The sequence below is a fragment of the Grammomys surdaster genome, unplaced genomic scaffold, assembly GCF_004785775.1.
Source record: "Grammomys surdaster isolate TR1022 unplaced genomic scaffold, NIH_TR_1.0 140, whole genome shotgun sequence".
In the NCBI taxonomy this organism is placed as follows: Eukaryota; Metazoa; Chordata; class Mammalia; order Rodentia; family Muridae; genus Grammomys; species Grammomys surdaster.
This window is the reverse complement of record NW_021604598.1, coordinates 5,516,934-5,538,977: the sequence shown is the minus strand read 5'-3', so window position 1 is coordinate 5,538,977 and position 22,044 is coordinate 5,516,934. Positions and strand designations below refer to the sequence as shown.

At 41.7% G+C, this 22,044-nt stretch overlaps 1 protein-coding gene across 2 annotated transcripts in view; it reads left to right on the top strand.

Annotated features, from left to right (window-relative positions):
- The first annotated feature begins 235 nt into the window (after positions 1-235).
- Tbx20 (T-box 20) overlaps positions 236-22,044 on the top strand; it is a 49,436-nt gene continuing 27,627 nt past the window's right edge. Inside the window, exons 1-5 of one of the 2 annotated variants that reach the window (XM_028763901.1) lie at positions 236-823; positions 3,550-3,799; positions 4,761-4,925; positions 8,670-8,778; positions 14,997-15,155. In XM_028763901.1, coding sequence (XP_028619734.1) covers positions 697-823; positions 3,550-3,799; positions 4,761-4,925; positions 8,670-8,778; positions 14,997-15,155 — 810 coding nt within the window. In that variant the 5' untranslated portion in view covers positions 236-696. The remainder of the gene's footprint in view (positions 824-3,549; positions 3,800-4,760; positions 4,926-8,669; positions 8,779-14,996; positions 15,156-22,044) is intronic. The other variant, XM_028763900.1, reaches the window with a different exon arrangement.

Sequence of the window (22,044 nt, the reverse complement as noted above, 5' to 3'; positions counted from 1 at the left end):
CACTAGTCCGGGGTGGTAGGGCTAGCTGCGCCACCTTGTTAATGGCACGCTTCACTGTGCGTCATCCCGGGCTCTCCACCGCGAGCCCAGAGGCAGGAGGGCGCCGTGCCCTAGTTGCTCCCTCTCGGCGCCGCTCGGCCCCGCCCCACGCCGCACAGCTAGGAAGCGGTGACGTGAGACCACGCTGACTGGCTGCTGCCCGCAGGGATGGCCACAGCAAGCAAATTAAGGCGCGAGGCAGCAGGCGCCTAGGCTCAGTTTAGGTCGCGCCTTGTTGCGCTCTGCAGAGACAAGATCGGACTCCCTGGTTTCCGCACCCTCTAGAGTGCCACGGCTGATTGTCACCTCCCCGGACCTGGGCCACACCGCGGTCCCAAAAAGGGAAGGGAGAGAGAACTCGGCGTGGGTGCTGGGGACCCCGCGTTTTGCGCAGTGGGCTTACACACAGTTTTGAGTTCCCGGCTGGTCCCTACCCTGCTTTCCTGCTGGTTCGAAGTGTCTGCGGCTCCCCTGCTTTGCTCCAGTGGACATCGTAGAACCCTAGGAACCTGGGAACGGACTCTTTGGGAGTCCCCAGTTCCGCTCTGCCGGCTCTCGGGAACTTTGAGTTGCGTTTCGGGTCTTTGTTTCCCTTCGGGGAAGCTGGGCTGTGGTTTGGCAGGCCAGGTCCCTGAGCAGGACCGCACGCTGGGAACCATGGAGTTCACGGCGTCGCCCAAGCCTCAGCTGTCCTCTAGAGCCAATGCCTTCTCCATCGCCGCGCTTATGTCTAGCGGCGGCCCCAAGGAGAAGGAGGCAGCAGAGAACACCATCAAACCCTTGGGTAAGTCCGGGTGCTAGGTCGTTAGTAGGGGCCCTGTTAATCTGTTTCCTGGGTGCGGGTAGTTTGCTCCGTGGGAAGCAAAGGTGGCTTTTTCTACCCGCTGGATCCACTGCTAAGTCTCAGACTATGGACCAGAATTCGGTCCTGGGAGAAAGATTTTTTTTTCTTCTCCTCCCAAGTTTTCTTTGGGAGCTTCGCCGTCAACTAAAGGTCGTGGGAATCCGGCTTGTGTTTGTAGTCGTTTCCCTAGTTGGAACCCCGACGTCAAGTAGGTATTACGAATGCTGTACGAATTTGTTTGAATGAAAACAAATTTAAGGACAAGAGTTAAGATGCGGAATCCACGGCACATATAACACCAGAGCCTGAGCTTCGAATCAGACACTGAGCGACTTCACAAGAAACCAGTTTAATTTTTCTATCACAATGAACAGTCTTAATATGCCTATAAAGGTCTATAAAATAAGGCGGTTCTCCACGATGGAGAGGTTTTTTCCAAGAAAGCGCGAGGCTTGTCAGGAACCCCCCTTTTATACTTGTCATTTTTAATCGAGACTGGCAAAGCCTCCCCAAGTTCTTTGCCGTTTAGCTACATTGCCTTTGTAAAAACTGTTTTCTTTACAGAGAACACTAGGCACAGATTAAAGAGAAGATGAGCGGTGAGGGTCTCTTGAGTACATGAGGTTTGTATAAAAGCAACTGCTCAAGACAGGGGTTCTCAAAAACCTTACCACCTGGGGAAAAGAGTTGCCTTTCTCTCTAGAGGCCTCGGAAATAATTATCGCGCACCCCAATCACCGACTATTCTTAAAATCATAAATCAAACAACTAAGTTAAGGCAATTGAAAAAAATCACCACTTTTTCTTTTCTCTATCCTTTCCCAACTCTAATACACATCACATCCAAGAGAACAGCAGAGTGGAAACATCAAGGGGCGTGGGGAAACTCAGGAGCTTATACAGGGGCAGGAGATTACTGAAGTCCAAAACAACAATGATACCAAGGAGAGTAAGACCTAACTTCCATTTAAGTCAAGATCGGCCAAAGCAATGTGAACTAGCCAACAAATCCCTACCGCTTAGAGACAGCCTTGGCTATTACTGTCGAAGTCGGACCTCCTAAGGCTTCCTATCATTATCCTTTTTACATAGGGAATTTAATACCTCCATCTCACTTTGGTACTTAGGAGGAAAAAAGATCTCAGGTCAAAATTCCTGACAGACATGTGAGCAGTGGTCTGGAAGGTTGCCAGCTCCACTTACTATCATTTCTGTATCAGTTCTTTCTCTAATTTTCTAAACAAAACAAAACTTTTTTTTTCAATCAAAACTACAAATTCTAAATGTTAAGCCAATCCTAGCTCTCAATAGCCTCCAGCTACAGTCACCAACCCAACAGAGCATAATTACTTAATGTATGTCTCAATCAAGACCTCGAAGCAGAAACACCCAAAGGTTCTGTTAAGAGATAGTGGATTGTTTTCATTGCCCAAAAAAATCTGCAAAATGTGAGTTTCCAGTGTGCCTCACGACGCCCTGTCTCTTAAGTATACTAATTCTACTCCAAATAGCATTGTGGGCAGCTCTGTTTTGTTGTCTGTCCTCTATTTCTGTGGTGTTCTGGCCAGGTGTCACTTACAGGGCTTGCCTGTCAGTCCTTGGAAAATAAGAGAAGACTAGATTGTGTCCCAATTCCCTATAAAGATGTGGTGGGCATATGCTTCCTATAGTGTTTCAGGAGGCTGGTGCTGTCTGGTTTCCTGTGACTTTGAAACAACCTGCCCGGCAATTCATTTGATAATATTTAATTACCACTTCATGAGAAGGACGAATGTCTATTTTCTGTTATCTCCACATTAAGAAACATGAGAAATAAACCATTTCATAGTATAAATTCAAGCACATAGCACCCACTACTGCATGTTCATACACACAGCTGGAACTGGTTGGCTTTCTAGAGAGCAGTTAGAACATTCTGGTTTGATTGGGGGTATTGAAGCAGTTTCTTTCTTAAGAGATGAAAATAATTGTTAGGGGAAAACAAAATCAATCAAACAAACAAATACCCACCCTGTATTGCCTCAAGGTTAGTGTGGCTGTCCTGTCTCTTATCAGCTGGGTTGGGGAATGTTTGGTTCATAGGCAGCGATATTTCAATCTACTGGTGGGTGGCAAAATATTTTCCTCTTCTTCATTTCCTGCTGTTCTGAGGTTGAAGTTGTTTCCCTCACTTCCAGGGCTATTTGGAGGAAAAACAGTTGCATACGTAATTGGTCCATGAATCTGTTCCTATCTTTAAAAAAGAAAAAAAATCTATTCTAGCCCACCCCTGTGGTTTAGCAAGCTGGGTGCTGGCATTTTTGTAGTGTCACCTTCTGCAGCTAGAAAGTCTAGAATTTGAGGTGATTGTCGTAATAGTTACATTTTATCCTTCGAGAATACAGCCTTCCCTTTCCTTCATTCCTCATATTTTATTCTTAAGAGTGCTTCAGCCACGTAAGTAATAATTCGGCTCTTGTTCTGGATAGACCCTGCTCATTTGATTTAGTTAGCGCCCAGTCCTGGACATGTCCCAGATTCACAGTAATGGATCATGCGTTTCTGCCAGAGTTTCAGAGGTTAATAGAGTCAAATCCAAGTTTTGGGTACTCTCTCCAGCTCCTTCCTATGATGGTGTTCCTTGTTAGCTAGTGATACCAGTCAATCTTCCTTCTCCTTTCCTCCAGAACAATTTGTGGAGAAATCTTCCTGTGCCCAGCCACTGGGTGAGCTGACGAGCCTGGACGCTCATGCGGAGTTTGGCGGCGGGGGCAGCAGCCCTTCCTCATCCTCTCTGTGCACAGAGCCGCTGATACCTACCACCCCCATCATCCCCAGCGAAGAGATGGCTAAAATCGCCTGCAGCCTGGAAACGAAGGAGCTCTGGGACAAATTCCACGAACTGGGCACGGAGATGATTATCACCAAGTCTGGCAGGTAGTTGGCGTGGGCGGGCGGACCCCGAGCAAAGGGTACACCTGCGCTCTTGGAAGCCATGATTGGGAGCTGCCCGGCAGAGCATAGAGAGGTGGCTGAGCTCAGGGGTCTCCGCTTCCCACCAGTTCCCTTAGAAAGGGCTGTGAAACTGGAAGTGAAACAGGGTCTGGCTTCACGACACCACACACGGAGATGGGGACCTTGCCTGCAGCGCGGTATTTGCACCCACGCTGGCATTTTTGGTTCCGAGCAAGGCACGTGTGGCGGGCATTTGGCTAGAGGCTACAGAAGACAGGAGGAGGAAGAGAAGGAGGAGGAGGGGGGGGAGGAGGGGGCGGAGGGCGCGGCGCCGGAGGCGGAGGAGGAGGAGGAGGAGGAGGAGGAAGAGGGAGAAACTCTCCGTTATCAGTATGCGGAAGCCTCCCGCTTCCAATGAAAACTCAGCTGAAATCCCGGACGGAAGAACGGGAATGATGAAACTCCGGGTTGGACGGAGGCTGGGGCGGTGGCCTTGGACGCGGGAGCCGGGCTGCTTCGTAGAAAGGCGGGAGAGGCAGCGTCGACCCGCAGGTCGTTCTAAACCTTGGGCAATTCCTATCAGCTCTCAGAATCTGATTGATTCTACGAATCCCCTCCTTAAGGAATGCCCGGGATTTTTTGTGGGTTGAGCAACTGAGTCATCTCTGGTTGGGAGAAAAAAAAAAAAAAAAAGAGCAATTTTTTCCCCTATCAGTAAAGGTCCTTGTAAAAGAGGCATAAAATCATTTTTGAGGGGAAAGTCGTGTCTCTGTGGGCACATCTCTGAGGGTTCATAAAGAAAAACCAAGCAAGCAAGCAAACAACAAAGACCAAGAGGAAAATTGGGAACTGCAAAGCCGGTGGTTTTAACCTTTATCCTTTCTCCCCATTTCGAGCTGGCTCTTTACAAAGAGTGAATCTAGCCTCTCTCTCTCTTTGTCAGGAGGATGTTCCCCACCATCCGCGTGTCATTTTCTGGAGTGGATCCTGAGGCCAAGTACATAGTCTTGATGGACATCGTCCCGGTGGACAACAAGAGATATCGCTATGCCTACCACCGGTCGTCCTGGCTGGTGGCTGGCAAGGCGGATCCTCCCCTGCCAGCCAGGTTTGTGACTCTGGACTCCTTGCAGAGTAGAGTAGTATTAGTCTTTCTGATTGACGGGAATCCTAAGCGAGTTGTTTTTAAGCACTGGTCTTTGGCCAGAAAAGAGATTTTTAAGCAAGGACACCCCACAACTGAATACAAAACATATAGGTCAATCTTCAAGAAAGGTGAAGTTTATGCATGAAGAAAAGGTTACCTTTCATTTTATTTTTTGTCATTAAATTCAGACTTCCGTGAAATTCTCGTTTGAATATGTGTTAGAAATGTGATCTTTGTGTGATACACATGTATGTGTAATATTTCTAATAGACTACTTAGAGTCAGAGTAAATAAATGTGCTGACAGTTGCCCTAAAATCTTTATGCACATAATACATGTTAAGAAATTGTAAACAGTGTGATTATATCTGCATAGAATAAGCGTCATTTAGGTAAAATTGATTAGTTTTGATACACAGAAGATTCATAGGGTTTAAGCATTTCTTTTTCCCCCTTTACAATTTTGATGGATAAACATAATTCAATAAGTTAATATTCCTTTACATTAAACATAACTAACACATCGGAGACAATTCAACTTGTTTTTTGGATTACTTTTGCTAATAATCTTTTTTTCTGGGTGTACCCTATCCTAAAAAGTCTCTAAACCTCTTTGGAGCATTTTATTCAAAGAAGCATTCAGGAGGAATAGGAGCAAGCTGAGGTTACAGGGTTCTGTTTACAGATGTTAGTGTGGAGCAAGTAGCATGTGCTAAACTCCATTGTTTTGAATAAGAAAATGCACCTTTCATGACTAAGTTTTGACAATTGATTGAAAGCTAGACCACACCCAAGCATTTATTTCAATTTACAGATTTAAGATCAGTGGAAGTGTTTCAAAGAAGATGTCACACTTCTTTGTAACATCTTGTCTGTAGCCATTGACACCACAGACACAGTGGAATGTTGTACACGCGGTTTTGAAAGAACATCAGAATCATAAGCGTGATCACATTATTGGCCTTCCAGCTCGCTAAAGACACCAGGAAACAGATAACAGCATCTTTGGCTTTCTGTTCCTAAAAGAGACCTTACTGGGACCGCCACCTTCCAAGTCAGCATATTAAACAATTAGGACTAAGAAATACTTGTAAATGGCAATTTGTTCTTCTAAGTGAAGAAGCAATACTTCATAATAAATATTAAAATTGATAGAATTTGGTGATTTTTATATTTACTTCTGAAAAGCCAATCCAGTTGAATATTTTTTATGCAATAGCCCTATTTATGTAGCTCAGGCTGTACTCAGACTCATGGTTCTCTTGCTTCAGTATCCAGATTGCTTCAATTTCAGTGGTTTACAAATGCTCAGGTTTCAATTTCTCTTTAACACCGATTTCAAGGGGTCAGGTATGAATTTGATTGGCTTCCTAACCATTTTTCTATGCACACATTCATTTTTGCTTTCTCTGGCCTTTCTTGTTCTCTAGTTTTTCATTCTTATTTATTCTTCGGTTTTCTTCCTCTCTGAAGGTATGGACAAATGCTGCAGGCCAGCCGGGCTTCGGAAATATGACATGCTTGTTTATGTTTCGAATCTGTTCTGGTTAGAGAAAGAAAAGTGCCTACCACGTGCTATCTTAACTGAAGCATGTTTAAGCAATTGCTGGAATTTTAGGTCAGGAGGAGGGGAAGAAAGGAGGAAGGGTTTCCCGTATGTTGTTTCACTATCCTGATTGAGCTTACTTATACTAATGGTCGATAAAAATCACGAAATGGAAACATTTTAGATAATTCATGGTAATTCCTGGTTGCTATTATTACTACAGAAAAGAGTTTGTTACATTTCTACCTGCACAAAAGTGGGAACTTGCAAGGCTAAAGTGCTTAAGCTGCTGGTACAAAGTCAGTTTCTATGAAACTTCTAGAAGTCTGAGAAGACTTCTTCTCAGACTGCAGTCAGTGAATTCTAATCAGGAGGCACAATACTTGATAATATTATTTGGTGGTTTTAATAGGCACAACATTATTCATGACCAAAAGTAACATACGTTACATTTCCATATAACTACTGCAATCTTCACTTAAACAAGTTAATAGCTATGCTACTGTGCTAATGCGATTATGGATGGTGAATCTGATAAAGGATGAGCATGTCATCAATTTCTCCATCTTTTAGTAAATTGGGGTTTTAGGTCAGAAGGACGATGTGATACTCATCAATAAAATGATTGTATTTATAAAATTGTTGCATTGGAGAGATTAAGCTTGAGGTGCTATTGAATTCGAGCTATCAAAGGATGTTCTTATTTACAAGACAGTTATGAACACCCTCCTGAAAACAATATAACAGGCACTGAGGTGGCATGTAAGGTTGCCCTGCCAGCCCCTCTGGGCTGCACGCCTGGCCTGTTTCACACATTTCGGCATGGGATTCTCAGTCTTTTTGTCTGATAGACTGTGGCTCAGATGTTTCATTCTTTACCCAAATATTGCCAGGGATGTTCATTTCATGACTTTCCCCTGCCTCTTTCAACCAAACTATTTATAAATTCCAGCTATGAGGGTCCTGTGTAAAATTGATTTATAAATATCCTTGTATTTGGGTAAAGGAATTTGTCAGGGCTGGTCATATAGCTCCATGATATGGCATGGGCTTAGCATGTGTCAATTCTAGAGGTCAGTTCCTAGCACACAAAAACAAAAAGGAAGAAAATAAAAAAGGAAAAGAAAGGGAAAATGTAATTCACCTTATGAAAGAAAAAAAAGATTTTTTTCCTCCTTCTCATGCATTCTGTCACCTCACTCTGGGTTTGAAAGATTTGGTGGGGAAGACACGGGTTAGGATTTGCAAAGGGCTGTACTTAGGGCAAGAGCTGGAGTGAAGGAGTGCATGACCTTCACCGTGGGGCTGTTCCTTCCACACAGCAACTGATCAATAAACAATAGATTTTTCTTATCAAAGCTTTCTTGCTTAAGCTATCTATAAATAAATCAATTTAATAAGCAGAGGTCCACTTAGCTTGTTAAAACACTCCCTTGGCAACAGAGCTGTATGCTGGTGTTTAAAGTAGGCAGGATGATGGGCTCTCAGCTCTGACCTATGGACTAGTAAATATTTGCTGTGCTCTGTATCGAAAATTAGCCTGCCTTTGTATTTGTAAATTAAATTGAGTCACTTTTAAGTTTAAATAAGTTGATTCTCTAAAACTATTTTCTCATTTAAATTGTTTCTTTTCATTGCTTTACAATGATGCCTATATTGGAAACGTAGACATTACTGTGGCAGTTTTTTTTTTTTAGTATCTCTAGCAATATAATGACATAGTTGATAAATGTAGACCAGTAGACCAGAAGGAGGAAAATATAAAAGAAACAACTCATCTTTGCAAAATGGCTTGCTCAGCAGATAATAGAAAATGTATTCATTACTCCTAAGATCTCAGGGACATGAAGAAGTATGTTAGATGCTTCGAGTTACCTCAGGATTGCTGTTTTAATAAATTCAAGGTACATAGGACAAATAAAGCATCCCCCTTATATGGTGTTTATGTGTTCCTTTAAAATCAAGACATTTAGGATAAACACTGATTTTTGTTTGTGTTTTGATCCAGGTTCCCACTTTGTAGTCCAAGCTGGTCTCAAACTCTCAATCCTTCTGCCTCAGCCTTCTGAGTGCTGACATGACAGATGTGTGCGTCAATACTCTTAGTTCAAGACAGATTTGTTAAAGCATGCCCCAATAAAGCTCTCCAACACTCCACAGGCTCTACGTGCATCCAGACTCCCCCTTTACTGGAGAGCAGCTCCTCAAACAGATGGTGTCTTTTGAAAAGGTGAAGCTCACCAACAACGAACTGGATCAGCATGGCCATGTACGTCCAGAGCCTTGGATCTGCAGGTTGCCTTAGCTGGAGTGAACATGTGAAATATCCTGACTCCTCTTCCCTCTACCTTTCCCTCTCCTCCATCTTTCTAACTCTCTGCTATCTCTTAGTCATTCTATGGGAATCCTGACTGTTTTTGTTAAAGCTGTTCATGGGGTGGAATGTGGCTCATTTATACAAAGGGTCCAGGATTTTTGTGCCAAGAACTCCCCAACACTATTGCAAACACTATTTGCAACATAAAACAAAGGAAATGTGCGCTTAGGGAGGCCAGCAAACCTATTTTGGTGTTAAGCATCCCACTTCTGTTAGTATATTAATAATACTGTATAAAGAAAGTGGGATTAAGACTTCCTGTTGGAGTCTCTAAAGTGTATTCTGAAGAGCGCATCATGTGAGGTGCAGCAGAAGGCAAAGACCTTATTTCCAGATAAATCTACAAAGCTGTCGATCACGTAGCATGTTACTATACAGACTGGGTGAAAGCCTTCAATGTATCCATTAGGGACAAACAGAATGGGTAGGGCAATCTCTGCCTCAAGTTTATTTCTCCCCTTGGCATTTAGGTATCTCTTCTGAGTGCTGCAGGGCTATCTGAAAGCCAGAAGGAAAATGCCTCAGGTGCTTCTCTTAGAGGAAGAGTGTTTGAGAGATAGCTCAGTTCTTATGATCTCAAAAGCTTTGGATAAGGTCTGGCTTTCTCAGTGACCAAATACACCAAACTGTAAGATAAAGTTGTCTCTTTTCCCCCTAAAAGGAACCCAGAGTGCCGGTGTGTCTCTCTGCAGGCTCAGTCACTGCTCTTCTCCAGGACTCCAAGTTTTACTATTGGCTTCACTGGCCATGACAGTTATGTCCCTTTTTGGGAGAGCTACATAAGAGCTAAGACTGACAGTATCTGCAGTTATGAACAAAGCAGAGGATATGGCGTTCACCTGCAATTCCTGCAGGGGAGGCAGAGGCAGGAGGAGGCTGACCTAATCCAAATGACATTTCCCAATGACACTCAAAAAGCAAAGCAAACCAAACAAAAGCACATTTCATTTTGTGTCAGTAGAGTTCATTGTAGTGTAGGTTATGGGAAAAAGAGAGAATTACAGCTCTGAGCTGAGTTGATAGAGCAAAGAACCACTGACAAAAGCTTCTGCTTCATTTCTTGTTAAGGACCCTTGCCTTCTGCTAATGTTCCTTGTTAAGGCACTGTCTTTGATATGATTGAACATGCGTGAGTGTGTGTGCATGTGCTCATGTTCACATGTGTGTGAGGTGTGTGTGATCATGACATGCACGTAGTGTCTTTTTTTCTGCCTCTCTTCACCTTATTATATTAAGATGGGATCTCTCACGCAGCCAAAGCTCACTGTCTCAGTCAGGTTAACTGGCAAGTGAGCTCCTTGGATCTTGCTATCTCTGTCTCCTAGTACTGGGGTTGCAGGCATACACAGCTGCCATGCCAAGCTTGTACATGGAGGCCGGGGATTTGAACTTAGGGCCTTTTGCTTTCAGGGCAAGCACTCTTATCCACTGAGTCATCCCCCAAGCCGCTCTTAAATAGAAATGTATGCATAAGTCCTCTTGTAGAAAGCTCAAGGCAGGCTTATATGTTCCTTTTGAAGGGATTATTTCTGTGTTTTTGCCTTCATTGTCAGAAAGAACATTGTTTCATAATTTCTTTCCCTGGCTTAGAAATCCTGGGCTAATTATTTTAATTATATAATAATTGTATAATGTCTTTTATTTTCTTACTAAGTAAGGCTCTTATGACTTTAAGGCTTAGTTTGTAGTGTCATAGATGAAAATGGCTTTAAATACACAATCAGTTCTAGAGATGGTTTCAAATGGCTGAACTTGGAAGTGAGCAAAGGACTTGTGTTGGTGTCCCTGTTCTCATGCCCCAGGAGACCTTCCTTGCTTTCACAGGGTGACCAGGTTACCTTGTGACTGTGAGCAGCATTGGGGAGACACTGGAAGTGGATTAATGAGCGTCTGTTGTTTGACCTGTTGGAAAGATAATAGACCTTAGACCTTTTCAATATTGGCATAATTTATCTTTTAAAAAATAGAAGATGCTTCCACTTAGTGGATCTTTTTGACACGTTAAGATTTATGAACCATCTGAGATATTGTTTGTAGGTGAGTCATCAGTCTTGCTTTATGTGATTCATATTAAAATATTTTAGGTTCCAACTGAAATCTTTGCAGGGAAAAAGTACAATTTTTTTAAAAAGAAATTCATCTTGTGTTCTTTACATGTGGAAGTTTAAGAATTACTTGGGATTGTCCAGAAAGACTTTAGACTTCAATAGTAGATTATTTACCCAGAATTTAAATGTTTTATCATCAGCTTCAGGGGTAGCTGGATTTCAGGACTTCTGAGTTCTAGCCTGATTGTGTGACAGTTTGACTTTGCCAAATTGTTTGGTTGTCAGCAGCTGCTTATATTTACTGTAGCCTTAAAACTTGTATGGTTTACTAATACCCTTTGTCACCAGAAGTAGTGTCCGCTGAAACTGAGGAAGACAGTTACTAGGCATTTTATTATTTAATCAACTTCTTTAATCAGTTTGATGAAGGTTCTCCTCTATTGCAGATGTACTGTTTAGTCTCTGACAGGAACATCAACCACTTCCAGGAAGGCATTTCCTTAGGAAAACACAGTTTGCTCTTCTGTTGGTAGCTCTTAGCTCCAGGAGGAGCACAGAGGGCCTAGGAGTCTGAGGTTGCTCAGCTCCCCTTACCAAGGACACTGGCTGGGAGGGTTAGGAGTAGGAGGGGCGTTATTTAAAGTTTATGAGTTGAAGTATGTTTGTTTGTTTTTGTTTTATTGGTTTTGTTTGTTATGTTTATGTGTGGGTGGGTAAGAATGTTATTTGAAAGTTTTTCTTATCTTCTTAGTTCAACTTAAAAGGAATGCTGATAAACATGTATATTAGAAGATAAATATTTGCTTCTGTTATTTCCAGTTGGCTCCAGGGCTATGATCAAATCTCATTGTCTTGAATTCCTTGGAGGAAGTACATTACACAGAAAGAAATGATGTTCTTTTTCAAGGCTTATTTTAATATATTTGAAAAAAGAATCTCTTTTTCCTTAGTTGTTCCAATTCTTGTGTGAGACCCAAAAAGCAGCAGCTACAAAAGTCATTTCCATTCAATGACTCAAGGTCAACTTACAGGTTAGAAAGACTGACAGAAAGACATTGACTATGTGGTCAGTCGTTCTCTTGTTTCTGTGGATATTAGTTTTAAGGTGCCCTAAATAGAGAGCTATGGTCCAAATCACTTGTAATGACATATAACTTCCTCTATATTGTGAGAAGTATGTAGGCTACTGTTAATACCTACTGCAATGCAATTGTCATGTGAATAGTTATTAGTATGAATCATTTAGGGAATAAAGACAAGGAAAAGTATACATCTTCAGTGCAGGCACAATAATTTTGATCTAGGGTATTTATTTATGATAGGTTTCCTCTATCTAGTCCTGGCTGTCCTAGAGCTCACCATGTAGACCAGAGTGGCCTTGAACTCAAACTCATAGAGATCGGACTGCCTCTGCCTCCTGAGGGATGGGACAAAGGTGTGCACCATCATGCCTGGTCCAATTTAAGGTTGTTTAAATTTACAGAGGCACCACCCAAAGATACAGATGTTCACCGTGTATCAATTACCCTGGTATTTAGTGGATAGTTGTAAACACCAACAGAAAATCTCCTTCCTGCACCATATCTGGCCACATTAGCCAAGAAAGCTAGGAGTCCTTCAGCTGCAATGTTTACATGGCAAGCATCACATAATAGCTCATGCACTGCTTACAGAGTGCTTCCTGAGACTAAGGATTTGCAAAGTGTTGAGGACAGGATACAGCTGAACCCCTAATTCCAAAAAGGCAGAGCAGCTTTGTACGCTTAAGTACAGTTGTCTGTGTGTCAATGGAGACAAGTGGGGGACATTTTATACCTAAAACCAAATTATGTTCAGCCAAATGTGTGATAGGTCATGCCTGCAATCCTAGCGCTCATGAGACAGAGGCAGGAGAATTGCTAAGATTTTAAGAGCAGCCTGGGGTACAAAGTGAAACCATGCCTGGAAATAAACAAATCACTGATCAAACCAGAACAAAAAGAGTTTCTTTGCTCATTTTGTATAGTGGTAAACATTTGTATTATAATTAAAGGATAAATGAAAATAACTATTTTTTAGCTGCCTCTTAAACTAAGATATATTTATCATTGTCAAGAACTTGCAACTTTTTGTAACTACAGAATGGAAGATGATCATGCCAGTGGTTAAAATTTAGTTTCAAAAGTGAAAGGTATTAGTCAAAGAAGTTGTCCCAACACAGGCCATGCTTTTGAGTCCATCCTAGTTCCTGAGGACTTTCCAAGGATTCCAGTCTCTGGGTGCAAGCTGTGCAGACAGCCCAGAAGCCAAAGGGCACTTGCTGCTGCCTTGAGGATCTGATTAGACCCCAGCACTTGTGTCAGGCAGTTCTCAAACGCCTGTAACTCCAGCTCACAGGAATCTAGTGCCCTCCTCTGGCTTCCATGGGTAACTGTTTGTGTGCACAAACGTTAAATTAGCAGTTCCTTTATTCTCACTCACTATGGCCCTGTGATGTTAGCACCAGCTTTTCACTAGACACTGTGGGGAGGTTTGCTCACTTAGTTACGATTAAAGAGCTACAGAAATCTGAGATTTTAACCCATGTCTGTCTAATACAGTATTTCTAAATCACTTTACTTTTTCTTCTGTAAATCAGAATATGGCTTCCTAGAAAATATTTTTATTTAGAAAACATAAATATGTATTTATGGTGTAACTAGACCAAAATCCCCAAAAACTATTTTAGAAGACTCGTTGTTACTATCATTAATTTTAATTCATTTATTTCATGTGTTTGAGTGTTTTGCCTGCATGTATATTTTTCAAGGTCATATCTAATGGCTATATAGAAGTCAGAAGTGAAAGATGGTTTCAGGTCCCCTGGACCTGGAGATATGGATGGCTGTGAGCCACCATGTGGGTGCTGGGGACAGAACATGAGTCTATAGCAAGAGCACCAAGTGGTCTTAAGCACCGAGATGTATTTCCAGCCCCCTTTCCCCCTTTTTATTAATTTTTATCATCCACTCATCTGTCTGTCTGTCTGTCTGTCTGTCTATCACCTCTCTCTTTGTGTCTGTGTTTGTACATATTCATGCCCCGGAGCAGGTGTAGAGCTCAGAGGAAAACATATAGAAGTCTGTTCTCTCCTTCCATCATGTAGCCCCCCGGAATCAAACCCAATGCATTAGACTTGGAGGCAAGCACCTTTAACCACTGAGACATCTCACTGGCCCAACAATTGATTTTGAAAAATTAATAAAACTTGATCTGAGGAGATGGATTAGTTAACAATATGCCTGCCACATTAGCAGGTGGGCCTGAGGTGGGATGCCTGCACTGATGTAAAGGCCAAGCTTCAGCAGCGGGGCTGACAGATGGATCCTAGCACTCACCACCCAGTCTATGTAGCAGTGAGCTCCAGGTTCAATGAGAGACTCTGTCCTGTAGAAAGAGATTTCAGGAAACATCCAACATTCACTTCTGGTCTCCACATGCATAGGCACATGTGCTCACACAATCAGGAACACCTACAGAAAGACATGCGTGCACACACATGTTATACACACACACGCACACACGCACACACACACATGCGCACACACACACACACATACACACATACACACATACACACACACGCACACACGCACACACGCGCACACACACAGACACACACACGCATACACGCACACACACACACATGCGCACACACACACACACATACACACATACACACATACACACATACACACATACACACACGCGCACACGCGCACACACACAGACACACACACGCATACACGCACACACACGCACACACATACACACATACACACATACATACTAACACAAGCTAATACACAGAGCATACCCTCTGAATGGCTCCTACTCCCCATCATTTTAGAAGGAGCTTATGTAATTTGCAGTTGTTCTGGTAAAAAGTGGTTCACCATGATGGCTCTGTTACTGTGTGAAAATGACTTAACAGAAGAAGGAAATGGTTGGTTCTAATTTTAAAATTGAACTTGAAGTTGTAGATTAGCTAGCTAGAGGGGCTAAAGATGTAAAAACTCAGGACTTCTCTTCTCTTCACTGTAGATAATTTTGAACTCAATGCATAAGTACCAGCCACGGGTGCACATCATAAAGAAGAAAGACCACACGGCCTCCTTGCTCAATCTGAAGTCAGAAGAATTCAGGACATTCATCTTTCCAGAGACAGTTTTCACAGCAGTCACAGCCTACCAGAACCAATTGGTGAGTGGACCCTTGACAGTTCAGCTGCTGCACAGGGGTTTCCAGGACCTAGAACACAAGTTGCTTTGGAGAAAAGCACATGAACACAAGCCTCTAAGAGTTCACAGAGCATCATCTTATCTTCCAGGACCTTTATCCTACAGTGCAGGCTGCTTGGTGGCTGATCCTTAACCTCAATCCACCCAGTGCCCCTTCTGCAAGCACCCTGTAGACAGCTGCTCAAATTATTAACACTTGAGACACTTCTCAAAACTCGATTAGCCACAGCTTAGGATAAGGAAAACGGTGTGAATGTCTCTTTAAACAATAAGCTGCAGTCCTGTATTTAATTGACATCAAAATATCCAGTTATAATGTCAGGTTATATTTTTGTACTACTCTCAGTCATGCTCTGTGTTTCCAACTTGAGCATTGTTTTCTTGCATAAGATTTAGTCTTAGTAAATACTGATCAAGGTCTCACTAAGGCCAAGTGCTGTTTGGCACTTGCTTAAATATTTTCTTCTCTCTTGGTCAGCAGCAGGTTGACAGGTTTGTAGCAACAGTGATGCAGAAAGCAGAGGAAGCTGAGCGGAAGAAGGAAATACTGAGCAAATTTTCTGTGGTCAAAAGAGCAGGAGGTAGGATTCTTTTGAGTGCAAGCAGTAAAAGGTGTTCACACCTCTAGTTTAGTCAATGGCTAGGCTGCACAGAGAGCTCTTCACTTTGCTTATGTTTGGGTATAAGTAGCTAGGATGCTGGCCGTTCTCTTGTCATGCAGTCAGTGTGTTGTCCATTCTGCACAGATATGAATCAGATGCTGCCTGCTGGCTGAGTATCCAACATGGGTGGGTGGGTCAGGCAGGGGAGATGTAGAGGCTCTGGAAAGGTGGGAGGAAGCTGACAACACAGGTAGTCTTGAGAGAAGAAAGTGGATTGTCCAGAGAGGATGGAGAAGGCTCATGTGCCTGTAACTTCTACATGACCTTGAGGTTTATTTCACAACTACCTCTGCCATTTCCTGCACTTGTAAGCTGCGGCTAAGAGCCAACCAGATTATTTTGGGGGATTGCAGTGAAACTCAGATGTAATGATGTGTGCAAACATGCCTTGGAAATTTTGAGGTTGGACTGTTCAGGAATATCAAGAGTACTTATCCACACTTGGACCTTAAAATGTCAGTGATTGTACCATAGAGGTGGCTCAGCAGGTAGAGACGCATGTGATCCAATGACCTAAGTCAGATCCCTAGAACACACACACACACACACACACATGCATGCACACACACACACATGCACACACGCACGAACACACATACACACACACACAAAATTAAAAATTTTTTGGCATGTTTGCTAAGATAAATCAATGTATAGTTGTTATGTAAATCACCTTATTGTATAAACAAAGTGTTATCTCTTTTGATCTCAAAAATGATAACACAAAAGAGAGAATTTCAGTAAGCATCCAAGTGAAACTTTGACTAGACCAGAGTCTGTAACACCCTCCAGCCCTGAAGATGTGGCCCTTTAAAGGTGGTCTCACTTATATTTGAAAGCACTTGGGAAATGGCTATCACGAGTTCAGAGAGGATCCTGAAATACTCTGCTCACTCATACTCAGGAGTAGTGTAAAGATAGAACACTAGAGGTAGGACACTTTGAGAAACTGTGTTGCTGTTTTGGGATGAAATAAAAACTTGTCATATAGAAACATTCGATGCTGTTTTCAAAATCCCCTCTAAGAGGGAGGGGCCAAAGCTAGAAAAAGTAGATTACAAGTTTCTTTGTTTTTGAAACATGAAATGTGATGAGTTAGAACAATTAACGAGGGAAGTTTTTATGTGGAACATTTTAGATTTGTTTTAATAGCAGAGGAGGCCACAGTGCTTAGATTGCATAAGGAAGGGAAGGTTTGGGTGCTTGCAACTGCACAAAGCACCACCTAAAGGATGTTTTCTTATCTAACCTTTGCAGGGATATTATCCAAGCAGAGAAACAGCATTTTTCTTATGCATCACATAGCTGGGAACTTGAGGCACGAGCTACATGAGTCAATGAAGGTGGCTTGCTGTGCGCTTCATGGATTGGATAGTTACAGCTCTCCACCTTTGAGCTTAGTGTCCTTTGTCAGGGAGAAGAACTCTTCTCTCAGCTTCTGGCTCTGTTGGATCCTTAGGCGTTCCTTCCCAGGGGGATTCAAGATGTTATCTTTCCCCCCAAAGTACTCACTTTTCTTCTTCTGTGTGGGACTGTGTTCATACCAAGTATTAGTGAGCGTAGCATAAGTGTTACCATCCTCAACTTGAAGGAGAGCTGGGGCCTCTTCAGCCAATAGATACCGGGTGCATTAATGTACTAATCTCACTGAATTACTTCTTTCATCGAGCTATTTACTCAGAAAAACTTCAGGGTTCCAAACAAAGCCTTATAAGTAAATGATTAGATGAATCTCATGTGCCTTCCACTCAGACTTCACAATGAACTTTTTCCAAATTTGGTTCAGTCTGCTCTGCTCTGCCATTCAACACTAAGTGCTAATCTCATCAACTGCTCCAGCAAGCACGTCCCCAAAGTGGGGATGTTATTTTCATGTCCATATTGCCTTTGTCACAGTTCAGAGGATTATTAATTAGAAACACTCCTTAATATTATACAGTAGTCAGTCCACTTGAATTTTAGTATTAAGCAATAATATCCATTTGGAGGATAGTCTCCTTCCCCTCCCCCCCAGTTATAAGCTTCAACTAAAATTCATGGTCTAGAATGGTTACTGTAATTAAAAAAACCCTTTCATGTTCTTGTCAATCATCTTATTTAATTCTGACATTAATCCCCAATGGAAGTCCCGTGAGTGTCATTTTGTAGATAATGAAACTGAGGCCCAGAATAATAGGACATGCACCCAAGCATGGCATTTGTTAAGTGCCAGGCCTGTCAAGATGGTTTGATCTTCTGTGTATTTTTGGTGGCATTGCCAGGCCAACAAAGTAACCACTTCCAAGCGCAGTAGTTTGAAAGCTGAATTTGAAAATGTAACTCTACTAAATAAGTTAAAATGCTAACTAATACAGATTCAAACACTAACTACTTCTTTCGCTAAAGTTTGTCTTTATAACTGATATTACAAGTGGGTTCAAAATTCAGTCCCAAGAACCAGTCAGTCTCTGATTGCATCATAACGTATAATAGGATTAGCAGGCCATCGGTGCCAAAGAGCTCACAGTAGAAGCATCTTTCTCAATAGATCCCTGATTTTATTTCTGTAATCCATCTTTCTAACAACCTTTAACATAAAACCATTCGTAGTTGTGGTTTGGTATAGCAGGACAGTTGTGTAAATGGCTGACAAATTTTCTTCCGTGAATAAAACCAAAACAGGTCTCCTTAGAAATCAGTCTGGGAATGATCATTTTTAGTCTCTTGACATACCTCTAGGTCCCCTGGAGTCAACTGTGTTTTCACTGTCCCACTATATGTATTAATTTTCCTACAGTAAACACAATGCAAAGGAAAGACGTACTGTGTATGTATGTTATCAACACTCAAAGTTTTCTGTGCAGGAAGAGCTAAGAAGGGAGAGAGGAATGATTTACAAGTTCCCACTTGGGCCCATTTCTCTCCATCTTAAATTTTTGATATGACTGTTATTTTTATGTCTGCTAAATTCAAATCAAAGTTCCCCAAAGATTGCATGTGAGTGTGTGTATGCGAGAGAGAGTGAGCGAGAGACCTTTTTATTGAGACCAGTAGTTTTATTTAGAATTAATGAAAATGGGACCTTTTTACCCATTTTTTTCTTCTGCTTTTTGCAAGGGATGATTGCATTTCTTTACATTATTAGATAAATGCTAAATACATTACACTTTCAACAAACTATTTTATAATTTAAGATTTAAAGGTCATGCGTTGTTTTTGAGCTGGCAGATCATTGCTGGGGAGTTGAAGTGTAGGTCAGGTTTCATTTCTAAATGCCTTTGGTCAGATCTTTTCCTGATAATTGGAGAAATGGTCTCCAAGGGCCAATTTTACCTTCTGGCTGGATCCCAGCTGGATTCAGAGTTCAGTGCTGTGATAGCAAATAGCAACCACCGTCAAGTCGCCGGGGTCAGAAATTTGCCCTGCAACTGTGCACGTGTTTACTTACAGATACAGCAACAGTAAACAAACAAACAAACAAACAAAACAAAAAACCCTTTCTGGTTAGCATATGCATTATCCTCTGTGTCACTGCAATTATAGTAAAACATGTCTTTGCATGTACTTGAACATTCAAACTGCAGGAGATATATATACTTTCTCTTCAACAAGTGAGAAATATTTGAAAACATAAACTGATTTGGGGGGCTGGAGAGATGGCTCAGTGGTTAAGAGCACTGACTGCTTTTCCAGAGGTCTTGAGTTCAATTCCCAGCCACAACATGGTGGCTCAAAACAATCTATATTGAAATCTGATGCTCTCTTTTGGCATGTAAGTATACATGCAGTTAAAGCACTCATAAACATATAATAAATAATAAAAACTGATCTGGGGCATGGTAGAGAGATGGATCATTGATCAAGAGCTTTCATTTATTGCTCTTGCTCAGCACTGGGGGTTGGGTCTCAGCATCATGTCTGGAAATTTTTAACCACCCCTAACTCCAATTCTAGGGATTTGGATGCCCTCTTCTGGTCCTTGAAGTTACCCACACACATGTGGTAAACATTAACTCACCCAGGCATACACATACACATAGAGTAAAACACAAATCTTAAAAGAGCGTTTTTAAAAAGCTGTCTCTGATTTTGGAACTAACGGTATTCAGTGGATGATTCTTTTTTAAATTCACCCCTTATTAGAACTTTCAAGAAGGATGACATAGGTCAGCAGCATTGTAGGCTCCAGACTCCTAGTGCTGAAGTTGCACGGGTCCCTGTGTACAGGTCCAGGTGCAGCCACTTCCTCTCTTCCCTCCTCATAGCCCCTTTTCCCACTATCCCAAGTTTACAAAGGGAGATAAGACTACACCTTCAGAAGCAAGTTTCAATGTTTTAAATTTAAATACCATTATCTGACCATTTATGATCTGTTATTATCTAGAATGTGAAAATTATTTAAAATTATTTTACAGTCAGATGTGGTGGTATGAACCTTTATTCTCAGCACTCAGGAGGCAGAGACAGGCGGGTCTCTATGAATTTGAAGCCAGCTTGGTCTACATACTGTGTTCCAGGACAGCCAGGAAGATATAGAGACTCTGTTTCAAAAAAACCAACACATACATACAATGTGTGTGTTTTATCTTGAAATAAGAAAACAAAATAGAATGCTTTTAAGCAGCACACAGTTACCCTAGTCTGTAAAATTATTAAATCATAATTTGGTGGTTTGTTCTTAATATACAGCTCCACAACCCCTCCTGGAATTCCTACTGGGGTTGTCTGCTGGGTCTGGAGTTGAGCTAGGTTGCAGGAGGTGGATCTTCAAGTTTAACCACAGTCTTGTGCTGCTGTAGTCACTGGGGATAACACAATCACAACCCCTGATTTATCTGGCTGTTTACCCCTTCTCTAATGCTCAAAACCAGGGATTTTTTTTCTGGGTTCAGTCATCCATAGAGAAAGTAAACACTAGTTAACTGTCTTGCATTCTTTTTCTACCTAATGCTCTAAATTAAACCATCACTGTACTTTATTAGTAAGTATAGATATTCAGGGGGCCATGTCCTATTTCAGTTTTTCTGAGGCTTGAAATTATATAAAGATATGGAGAAAAAAAGCTACCATTGACACTACTGAAGGTTATAAAAAGCAAAGTTTAAAACTATTAGTGGTAGATAATTTTAACAATGAAAGCTAATTCAAAGACATAATGAAACTCATGCTATAGTTAAATCATTTCCAGGCACTAAGTTATGGCAATAATATTAGACCAGGGACACATTAATTGACATGCATTTCTCTACTTGTATCAGGGCATTGGACTTACCTCATTCAAAGCCACTGAACTTTAACCCTGGAAATATGAAAATCAAGTACAATTTTTCTAAATCCCTTCCAGAACAAGACTATTATCATAACAAAGACACTTCTTTCTGTTGCATGGTTTACATGCAACCAAACAAAGATTGTTATGCTTCATATCAAAGAGAAAAGGCTTCAAGAGCTTTTGGTGTTAGCTTCTGTGTTAGACACACCATCTGCCATTGTCTCCCAACAATTTTAGCTACTGGCCAATTCAATCCCTTTTCAATTTTAAAATGTGCTACGTTGAGCAAGATTTGCCTTTGTTGTTTGGTCCCATAGTTAATTTTTTTTATTTGGGCTTGAGTTGCTGTTAACGTCACTCCCTTGCAATGGACGCACACTACTCCCAGGTCCCTTCACAGTGTATCTCTATATTTGCTCCATAGCATTTTATGTTCTGTCAAGGCAAAGAGCAGGTATCCCTTACCTGGTGTTACCATGCACCAAAGCCAACAAATCTTCAGTACATAGGTGCTGGTTAATGATTGTCCAAATATTTCAGGATCTGTAAGACACATTAATATTGAAGCGTGCTTTAAATTATAGTTGCTGAGTACAAAGAAGTGAATCTTTTCCCCTTGAAGACTTGAAAATCTTGTGAGAATGTAGAATCTCAGAGCATATTGGTAGTCTGGGCTTTAAAATATTTCTACAATTTATTTAGAATAGTATTATTTTTTCCTTCTTGAAAGATGACACTCAGATACAAGTTCTGAACAAACGGCTGAACAGACAGGTCTTCAAGAGAGGTAGCCCCATGAGAAGAGACTCTTTTGAAGCATTGAGTGTGCACACTGTAGAGGCCAGCTCAGTGGTCTGTGCACTCTGTAGAGGCCATGCACACTGTAGAGGTCAGCTCAGTGGTCTGTGCACTCTGTAGAGACCATGCACACTGTAGAG